Source organism: Aedes albopictus, chromosome 2 (genome assembly GCF_035046485.1).
Source record: "Aedes albopictus strain Foshan chromosome 2, AalbF5, whole genome shotgun sequence".
NCBI lineage: Eukaryota > Metazoa > Arthropoda > Insecta > Diptera > Culicidae > Aedes > Aedes albopictus.
Genome location: NC_085137.1, coordinates 399,033,991 through 399,045,223, shown reverse-complemented (window position 1 = coordinate 399,045,223; position 11,233 = coordinate 399,033,991). Strand labels below are relative to the sequence as shown.

At 39.1% G+C, this 11,233-nt stretch overlaps 1 protein-coding gene across 1 annotated transcript; it reads left to right on the top strand.

Moving 5' to 3' along the window:
* Positions 1–1,285, top strand: LOC109408031 (small ribosomal subunit protein mS35). Its single transcript, XM_019681256.3, has 3 exons — positions 1–225; positions 289–373; positions 429–1,285. Exons 1-3 carry the CDS (start codon positions 105–107, stop codon positions 1,213–1,215), a joined length of 993 nt encoding a protein of 330 aa, XP_019536801.3. The 5' UTR covers positions 1–104; the 3' UTR covers positions 1,216–1,285.
* The last annotated feature ends 9,948 nt before the right edge of the window (positions 1,286–11,233 follow it).

The window sequence follows — 11,233 nt, the reverse complement described above, 5'->3', positions numbered from 1 at the left end:
TCTGCGGCATGATGTAAACGAGTGTTGTGTGATCCAAAAATCTGTTCGGATTTTGTGGTTCCGAATTTTACCAGTAAACTTGTTAGTTTGTAATACATATTGAAATGGCTTCAATTACTCGACTAGTGGGACTACCGGCTTTGCAGCTTCCGGTGCGGATTGTGGGTTGCCGGTGGCGTTCTACGCAGCAGGAGCCCGACACCAGAAACCATGCCGATGATGAAGGTAAACATTGAATCTTCCTCTAAAATAATTATGATTGAAAACGCTTTTTCTCCTCCGATGTAGAGTTCCGCGTATTAAACTTTAAACAAGTGAAGACACAGCGATTCGCTCGGCGAAAAATGACCAGAGTGGAGGTTCCCCCGCCAAGGTAGGTTTCAATCTAATTATCACTTGAATTAAAATGCAACCACTCCTTCCCGCAGATCACAGCAGATGGCCACCGATCAGGATTGGGGTGCCGTTTGGCCGGGTCCGAAAACCTTCGTTCCAGCCACTGTACCCCTGCAACTCCGCCAAGGCTACGTCTCCAAAAAGCATCAGGTTCCCCCAGGGAAATTCGCCAATGCCGAGCTCATGAAGATTCCGAACTTCCTGCACTTGACACCGCCGGTCATCAAGCAACAGTGCGAAGCACTGAAGCAATTCTGCACCCCCTGGCCCAAGGGACTGGAAACGGAAGAGAAGATGAAGCAACACTTCCCAGTGGATTACGTTTCGTCCGACTACTGTCACGCGTTGCCAACCATTCGGAATCCCTTGTCCCGGATCGTCACAATTCAGTTGAAAGTGGACACACTCAAGCTGAACAAGCACGCCAAAGATAAGTTCCTGCGGTTGGTTGGCGAACGGTATAATCCGGACACGGATGTCCTTACGCTGGTAACGGATCGGTGTCCTCTGAAGAAGCAAAATTACGATTATGCTATGTATCTCCTAACCGCGTTGTACCACGAATCCAACGTGGTGGAACCATGGGAGGATACCAAAACGGAAGCCGATATGGAGTACTACGATTTCCAGCGCAATGTGTCCAAGGTGAACGCGGAGGCGATTTTGAACTGGGGCAAAGCGGAAGGCGAGTCGTCCCGCCAGGATGCACCCGTTAGCTACGGCACCGCAGTGGAACAGCTTTTCAACGATGGTGAAAACGAGTACAATTTGCAGAAGTACAAGGAACAAACGGTGCAATTGCTGGGCTTGACCAAGTGAAGATCAAGGGAAATGATCGCATTTTTGTAGATTGGCGTTTTCGAGTTAGGAAATATATTGGAACAAAGTATATGAGAGCTTTCGGTAAGTTATGTGATAATCTCACCTCAATAGCATTTAGTCAGTGAACTGACGCGTTTCGATAACAGTTATAGTTACTATTGGCAACGTTTATTTCTCAAAGTGTAAAGTGCCTCGAAATATTTACCAATTTTCGTAGGAAACAATCTCAGCATACACAATACATGTGATAAGTCCTCGTCTAGCATCAAGGGTTATCAATTCGAATCTTATTTGAACGCTTCATTTTTTATATGTTGTGAAACTACTAAATTATTACTAAGTATTATTCGCTGGCATGATCAAAGTTTACCTACGTTTTTCATAAATATTTAAAACTTTGTATGAACTTTGTCTACTGGATGATGATGGTCTGTGGCTTCAACCCTAAAACCGTGGTTGTGGACTGTTTATGCTGTTAGGCACTAATTGCAGTTCAGGGTGGTAACACTTTATTCATTGATTGATTTGTCTTTATTTAAGAGACTTAACCATTGGCTGGTTCGTCTCTCTTACTTTATTCATTTCAAATCTAAGTTCTTACACAATTTCACAATTAAGGTATGCACACAGCAAAATCTAGCCACCGCATTTTGGATAGAAATTTCTCTATTTTCAACGAATCGTGGCAATCTCTGGCGCAAATGAAAGCTTATTGTGTAAGGAATCGAAAAATATTTACTTCGGGATATATTTTGACATTGTGTTTAAAATAGAGTCAAGGGAACAAGAAGTCCTCGAAAAGTTTTTGCACAAACGTGCTGAAAATCTGACAATGTACATTAAAGCGACCGTCCCCGCAGACCTAAGTTAGCTTTCAAGTATTCGGTGCTATACATCATTACGACCTGGAAAGGTTGCAGATCAACTTAAGAGCAAGAAAAAATCGAAGTTTGGCAAGAAATATATAGTTTGATCAACAATATGAATTTGTGGTTTGAAAACCGAACTTTTAGAAATACATGTACAACAAATCATCTTTTTCACTACGGGAAATGTCGGGAAAAATGGCTGGCACCCCTTATTCAAAAGCTTAGATATTGTGTATTGATTTGAATTGATTTTTGTTCCCTGTTTTTGGCGGAGAATGCTTGCGTTTGTATGCAGAAAACTATGTAGAAATTGTACTGCATTTTTTCAAAAAACGTAAAATCTCATACACTTCAAAACTCAACCTAATTGAAAAATATTGAGTAACCGTGAATTGGAACCTTCAAAAAATGTCAAGAACGACAGCTTTCATCGAAAAATAAGATTGATTTTGACACAAAGGTGGTAAAAATTTCTTGGCATGCGGTCGAAGGTACTGTGCAAAACTTTACGGAAGGACTCAAGCTCAAAACTCGAGATGACGGATATAACAAGTCAAATCAGCAATGTCTTGATGTTGATTTAAAGTAAATTAATGCTTTTTTACGATGAATTGCTTTTGGTTTGGGAATAAGTTGGAATGAATTATTACTGCTTGATTTTCTTTGGCCAGATTTTGCTGTGCGCATACCTTATATTATACTTCTATCCTCTCCTCCAAAGCCTCACGAAGAAAATTACAAAATCCAAACATTTGATAACACTGCTCGACAAAATTTTACAAAATTTGGTGTTATGGAATAAGAAAAAAAAGAACAGGGGTTTAGGACCCTAGAAGTGTCATAGTGAAAGAATTTTTGAAAAATATTGAACCGGGCCTTCACAGTTTAAAACCGAAGTTTGTATGGAGAACTTGGGGTGTTCAATTAATATGTGCATTAGAACGTGCCGTGCATATTTTTAGGCGTTTTCGGTATTTGGGTTAGTTTCGTTATTGTCTAACGCCTAAAAATATGCACGGCCAGTGAAGAGAATTGTCAGACAAAAGAAGCACAAAACAAGTAACAAAAAAGGCGCAGCGATTACTCTTTATCCCAACTAGTGACAGATAATGACATGATCCCGAATTTTTTTGTTGCAGACAAAACGGAAGCTGAATTTGTTGCGTACTTTTCAACTCGTGAATAATCAATTATTACCAACCCAAAATCGAAACTTTTTGATGATACATCTTCAGCAGCGTTGCAATGTTTACCGACTCGAAGTTACCGCTCGAAAATCACAATGCAAGGCTTAAAAATCTCTAAACTCGTGCTGCATGATCTTTATCCCATTCTTTTCAAGTTGGGACAAACCTATGTCGCATTGGGAAGAATGTCGCAACAAATTCAGGTTGCGACATTGTCATTATTGTTGCGCGATGGTTGAATTCTGATGCACTGTGCACGGCACGTTCTAATGCACATTCCAATTAAACACCCCAAGTTCTCCATACAAACTCCGGTTATGAACTGTGAAGGCCCGGTTCAATATTTTTCAAAAATTCTTTCACTATGACACTTCTAGGGTCCCAAACCCCTGTTCTTTTTTTTTCTCATCTCATAACAAAATTTAGTGTTGAACGGTGTAATGACCATTGGTTTCTGAATCATGAGTGATTTTTTATTTATGAGTGATGAACGAGGTTTTTAGCCCAAAGCTAGTCCATCTCAGGACTCACGTTTTAGGTACTTCCTTTCCGCAATTCTTATTTATGAGTTTGTCCGGAGAGGGATTCACTCTCAGATCTTCAGCGTGATAGTCACGTATTTAAACCATCACACCAGGTCCGCTCCATAGTGAGTGATTTCTTGTTTGTTAGAGTTTATCCGGATGTCAGCTTACTATTTTCGGGATACTCAAAACAACGCTTAGATTTTAAATTTAGGCAAGCTTGCTATTTGGTGAAAACATTCGCGAAATGATGCGAGTCGTTTTCGACAACGAATACGTTTTCACCCTTCCTGGCTTTATCAAACCAACCACCCCACATTGGTCGGGCTCCATACAAAGGGGCGGCCAAAACTCCCAAAAAACAAAATTGATATTTTTAAACTTTATTTCACCTTATAACAAAGATAATGTATTGTAGTTTTATGATTCTTAATTAAAAGCATACCAGCTTTTGTATTTCAATGACATTTTCACTGCCAAAGTGGCCTAAGTCATAAAATTGAAAAAATAATTATTCGGAAAAAGTAAAATAATAATATTTTGAGAATGGAATACATGTTTTATGTTATCCAGCATATGAAAGCTTGTTACTGGACTGTTTGAATGCACGCATGGTGCAAAACTAATATGTCACAAAACTTTTCAAATTTTCATCTATTTTGGTAGTTTTTAAGTTAAAAAACGGTTCGTGTCGTCACGTGACGCCGCAATTTCGAATAGTACATCTTAAACATCATGCTTAGGGCTGCATAAAAACGTTTAAATATTTTGCAGAAATTTGCAGTTTTTCAAATTAGAGCTATTTAAAAAAGTCATGTTTTTTTATATATTTTACGTTATTTTTCCATTTTTGACTGAAATAATATTTATTTTCCCACATTTTTCAAACGTTTTGAACAAACTTAATTGGTTTTGATCGAAAGATGATCATTTAATTAAATTCAAATTGATTTTTTAACAAAAAACGCAAAAAATGTGGGGTTTACTGATTTTTACCGTTTTTTGAAATTATTGAAGTTACGTAATTTTTGAATACCCCTTTTTAACACTAAAAATACTATATAACATATCTAGATAACCTATAACTTCGATTAAACACATAAAAAGAGTTTTGGCCGAACTTTATCTTTTTCCGACCATTGTGCACCCGTACGAATACAGGTCGGACTCGATTATCCGGGGGTTCAATTAACCGGGGGCCCGATTATCCGGGGCTCGATTATCCGGGGAAAACTTTGTTTTTGCTTTGTTTACAAATTTTTAGATTACAGTATGTCAAAAAATGTGATAAACATCAAATACAATACCTGTAAATAAGATTTAGCCTATTTGAAAATTATTTTTATTTTTTTACATTTTTCAGCTAAAATTTCATTTTCAAAAAACATGCTTGTAATACTACCAGACGTAAAGTTTAGGCACTACAACGTCATGTATGTTAGCTTTTATGTTTAAGGTACAGTTTTTGATTGAAGAACATCAAAAATAAAAGAAAAGAAGCATGGCTCGATTATCCGGTTGATTCGATTATACGGGGTGAAATAATTTTGGGGTCACCCGGATAATCGAGTCCGACCTGTAGCACACGAACAGACTCGACGCTGATCAACATTGTTGGCTGTGAAACGTCAAACGCATAGGAATACGATGCGCGCGCCTCTGGTTGTGAAAGCCACAACTATGAAAATTTAAAATGATCGTTAAAAGCGTGGTCGATGGAAATTTCGCAAGTGTTACGTCTGTTTGTCTGTGGCTGAGCAGTGTGCAGTTCAATCGCAAGCGATAAAAAATACAATTGATAAGTGTGCGGCTACAATTGATTTGTGCGGCTTCGTGGTCGTGCGGCTAGTGTCACCAAGCATTTAACCGCATCGTGCTGAGGAGCGCGGGTTCGATTCCCGCCGCAGCTGTCAGGAAAAGTTTTCGGCTGTGCCACTGGGCGTTGCATGCTAGTCCGTTGTCTAGTGTCGTGCTTCCTTCAAAGAGCGAATAGCTCACTGGAAGCATTAAAAGTGTTCGTGTTTTTTTTTTAAAGTTGATTGAGCATTCGTGAGGTGATAATTTGTATCATTGAATTTAGGCACATATTATAAATCACAATTTCGAAAAATACGATTCGAACTGGCTTAGAAAAACTGAACCTTAAAAACGTAAGGAATATCACAAAAAAAATTGGTAGACAAACTTTATGAGAAATTTCAACAGAAATGCCAGAAAAACGTGACGTTACAACGTTGTAAAATTTGCAGTAAATATGATCAGTTGAATAGGATATGTGTGCCATCAGTAATCTCACGCTCCCATATTCCCTGGGCATGGATTATTTCTTCCAGGAAGCTTTGATTTCAGGCATGTGGTCGATGTGCTTTGCAGTAATGATTGGAATAGCTAAATGTATAATCAATGACAAACAATTCTGTAAAAATCAGATCTTCAAGTCATCGTCATCTGATATAGTTATACTGATCATGATGCTGCATAAGGGAAGATTCAAATATTACGTCCATCATTTTTTGGGATTTATAGACCCCCCCTCCCCCCTCTGTCATGCTGTTTTCCTATACCTAATACACGTACTGTCACACTTTTCTAGACACCCCCCCCCCCTCCCCCAAATCATGGACGTAAATTTTGAACGTTCCCTAAGTATATCGAACGTCGAAGTCATTTATGTGCCTGGAAAATATAATTCCAAGTTGGTGAGAATATTACAAACTGAGGGAGGGTAATAGGCCCAGTCAGACCCCTGAATGGGCAATGTGGGTTAGTGTATGGGAATGCCATTGAAGGTTTGTAATATTCTCCGAGGCTTTCGAAATCCAACAGGGCGCGTCCCCGGGTTGCGGATAGGGGGGAAAGGGAGATTCTTCGCATTTGCACTGTAATCAGCCAATGTGATATTATTATCTTCTATGGTGTTGTAGTGTGAATAAATGATCTCATTCTATGGGAATTCGAATCTTATAATGTATTGCTTATCAACTTCAATTTTCTATGCTTGACAAGGTTTCGAAGACAAACATGAGATGAGAGAATTGCCTAATAGGAAAGTCACATCAGCAAAGCTTTTACGTATGCAAATGCTATCCATGGGGTCATGTCTAGCATTGTATGGCATATGTATGGCATATGTATGGCAATGACTGGTTCTTACCTAGTAGGGGTACTACAAGACCACGCGGACAATTCGATTAAAGGCTTAATTGGGAATAATATATTTTTCAGAACTGAAGGGACATTTTTTCCGGGGTGACTGGCGAGTCGGAGAGTGTAGAAGTTTCTGTTTGTTGGACAAAATAAACAATCGGGCGCTTTTTCTTTCTATGACTTGTTTGGCATTTTGTGGATTATTGTTTTTTGGTTTTGGGAGGTATGCGATTCACTATTGAGCATTAAAATTATTTTGCATCTGAATAGCATTGATATTGTCAAGTCTGTACCAACACCATAATCCCACACCAAAATACCATTTTCCAATCCCATGGCGTTTATGTGGTCAACAAAGACTATTCAGCCACTTGCGCTCTCATTGCCCCACCAAATGCTGCAAAATGAAAAAATGAAAATGAAAAATTACCTTCAGCTTTTGTTCCCAATGTTGAATTGGTATGTGAGTCCTGGAATTGCTTGCTTTGTTCCGTCTGTGGTGCTTGATAAATCTAAACGTTCTTGTCATCTTCGCTAGTTCATTTTTCCTGTCGATATCTTCCAGAAAAGTTTCAACCTTTCCCGCAAAGTGTGTTTCAAAAGCTTTCCTTTATTCTATCCTCGCTGCTTTTGCTTCCTTTCTTAAGACTGAGTTTTGTTTGTCTACCAGATGTCTCTGATTCGCTAAGAAGTATTTCTTGCCCGCTTCGCTTCTTCTGGGCGTAGGAGGTGATCCCACTTGCTTAAGAACTGCATCAGCATATTTTATGATTGCGGTTTGAATCCTGTGCCATTTTTCGTCCATACTGTCGCTGTTGTTGCTTGCATTTATCAGTAGGTTCCGATCCATTTTCTCCTGGAATTTCTCCCTTTCTTCCAGATTTTTCAGAAGGTCGATATCATAACGTACTTTTTTTGGGTATGGTGCTGTTGTGTGTTGATGCGGACTTCCTGCTCGTTCTCTTGTTTCCTTCTTCAGAACACTTGCTACCATTTTTTGGTCGCTCCTCAGGTATGGCAAGTAAAACGCCCTGATATCTGGGATTCTCAAAAAGGCCATTTTTGACATGATCACATGGTCCAACTGTGAGATTGACTCATTATTACTCCACGTTGTTATAACAGATTTTGATCTGCTGAACGTGAGATAGTCCTTCAGCATGCATGAATTGCTTCAGGCCGGCGCCATTAGGGTTGCAGTATTCGTGGTACAACTTATTGCTGATTATTTGTTGGTAGTCTTCCGATAGATCTTGCTTTCCAATTTTCGCATTCAGATCACCCGCTACAACTACGCTTGATCTGAGTTTTGTAGGAATGCTCATAATAAATCTTACGATTCTCGCAAATTCTCTGCTTTCCACCTGTGGCTCTGTTCTGATGTATGTATGTATGCTGATATTATTATTACTTTTTCACCGAAAATTTTCGCGAGGTACGAGCACGAGTTGTCGGTATTTTTTTAAATTTGTTGGGCTTATGAATCTCTTTAGATATCACTATTGCTGTGCCGCCACCAATTCTTGTTCTGGAGTCTGCTGTTCACATTATACCAGTAGTAGTGCTCTGACTCAATCGTGCACTGCGCTATCCTTGTTTCCTGTAGCGCTACTATGTAGTACCCGTTCTGGTGAAACTGCTTATCCATTTGTTGTCGTTTGTTTTCTTCGGAGCAACCTCGCACATTTCAAGTAAGGATTTTGAATAAATTTTTCCTCCTGTTCTCTGTTAGTTTCCGGGTTGGCCTGTGGTTCTAAACTATTGCTGATTTGAGATGCATTTGGTCTAATGTTTTCCTGCAAGTCGCCTATTCTTCCAATTGGTGTGTTCATTTCTTATTGTCCATCCGCTGGATGTTTATTTCTTAGTATTTGGATCACGAGTAGAGGCGAAAGTTGCGGCACGGCACTGGATTTCTTTCACATCTAACTGACTGCTAACACTAATGTCGAAATCATTTCTAAACTTTATTCACGATCAAACACTACTCTAACACTCTTAAGGCTCAATTCTTAACTCCTATAAACACCAGCTTCTAAACACCAGCTTCTGAACACCAGCAGCCAACGATCAACCACACAGCGACACGGGCGACGTCGAACGGCCGGCAAACGGACCCCGCGGACAGTCCAAAACGCGCACCACAACAATACAACGCCGCCCCGGCGTCAATCGCGGGTCTTTTAACTTGCCGTCGCAAGAACTCATTCTCCCGATCTGAAAAGAAATAAGAGAAAAGAGAAAAACCAAAACGGGCGTCGTCCACTCGGCTTCATTAGTTCGGCCGCGTGACTGAGACCTTGTTGGGGTTCAGTCAGCGCTGCCGGGCGACAAACAAAAATTAAAAGAAAAACATTTCTCCGGCATTGGAGCGAGAACGTTATATCACCAGGTCAACCAGCAACAAGCAGTAAGCATTCTCTCTGCTTGCATCGCTTGTTTCTTGGTTAACCGGCGTTGGTCTATAAACATGACCGTGAAATCCACATGTGATGTAATCCACTAATTGCGTGGAGCACCATGAGGAAATAAAGGGTCTTTCTTAGATCAATGGTGATCATTGATCTTTAGATTTATTCGATACAGGGAGGGAAATGCTTCCTTCGGTCGGCAGGACCGCTACACACGCTATCGTACTGAACCCAATCAGATGTAACTTTTGCTCTATTGAACAACCGTCTAGATTTCTTCCTCAGATCTGCCAGCTTATCATTCCACCAAGGGGCTGTTCATAAACCACGTGGTCATATTTTCCTGAATTTTAGACCCCCCCTCCTCCATCATGGTCTTGTGTGGTTCCAGGCTGTACACCCCCCCCCCCCACCGAAGACCAGGTGGTTTTTTATGTGCGATTTTTTTATCATACCCCATCAAAAATAACCACAACAAAATACCAACATAGTGTATCATTGTACTTTCTACACAATATACGCACTCAATCAAAAGCAAAGAATGCACATCAATTAATAACTGTGGAAATGTTTAAATAACACTATTTTTAAAAGAGACAAGACGAATTACTGCGGGAACATAGAACCTGTTCGAAGAAGAAAAGACGCCTTAAGTTTTACTTCAAGAAAGTAGCTAGAATTTTTACAAGGATGACAGCCTCAAAAAAGGAGGCAGCTTTTCAAAAATGTAATTCACAATTGCATGTCATTTCATTCTTTCGTTAGTAGAACATGTAAAAATAAATGATCTGTAAAGGTTTAGTCTGATTTAGTGATCAGAAATTTTTGCTGGAGCATAATATATAGTTGTGTAGTATTTAGTTTTTTATAATAATTGGCAGTATTTTAGTATGTATATTATTTCAATTCTGCTAGAAGAGAAATATGTGACGCGGAATCTTAAGCAAATTGGACCTTTCAAAACACTGCACAAATGATCAGATTGTAGAATTAACATGTACTTAAATAAGCTAGGATATTCATGAGTAGAAAGCGAAAAGGTATCCAAAAGAAAAAGTTTCTTTGAAGTTTTTTATTAATCTGTATTTTGTACAACACGTTGAAAAAAGCTCGCTTTTTGTACACAGCATTAGAGTGGTGGTGGCCAACCACCCGATTGACGGAATTTGAAAGTGCGCTAAATGACCTTTCCTAATGTTATTTCTTTTCTACAGGTCAAGCCACAGGTGGTTTGTTTTAGTAAATACTCTAAACGGACAACATAATTTTTCGTGCTGTGGACAGAAAAAATAAACTTAGCCAGTTCAATCAAAATGGATTTTATGGTTCTTTCAAGCATTTCTTCACACATTCCGTTGAAGATTCTTCTGTGAATTCTGCTATTGTACTCTGGAAATCTGTTAAAAAGTTCTTAGAGTGTTCCATCAGAGAGTCTTTCAGTAGCTTTTTTGGAATATTCGCTATAATTTCCTGTGCTACTCACTCACTCTTCAGATTTTTATTTAAATTTTGCCTCAAGGTTTTTCAAAACTCTGTACAGAATGAATATGTACAACTTCGCTGTAAATTCTTGCCGGCATCTTTCAAGATTTTTTTAATTGACTTCTGCCAAAGAGATCAAATTTTAGGTATCTGGTAGAAATTCTATAGAGTTCCACTAAGAATGTCACCAGAATTCTTCCAGGAACAAACACATTTTTTTTCAAACTTAAAAATCTCTGCCGGAAGTAACGTCTGCAGGTTTACTAAATTCTCCAGGAATTCCGAGGGAGCCTTCATGAACTTCTACGATATTTTTGATGTCAGGATTTTCAGGAGATTCAAAAAATCTTTCGGGAAATCTTTTAGAAATCTGAAAATTTTCATCTAAGAAGCAT

Bases quoted from the DNA above. Each gene is read 5' to 3' on its own strand.
- LOC109408031 (XM_019681256.3), top strand. From the start codon at position 105: ATGGCTTCAATTACTCGACTAGTGGGACTACCGGCTTTGCAGCTTCCG. The intron at 226-288 runs GTAAACATTGAA...CCTCCGATGTAG, and splicing joins AAACCATGCCGATGATGAAG to AGTTCCGCGTATTAAACTTT. The intron at 374-428 runs GTAGGTTTCAAT...TCCTTCCCGCAG, and splicing joins GTGGAGGTTCCCCCGCCAAG to ATCACAGCAGATGGCCACCG.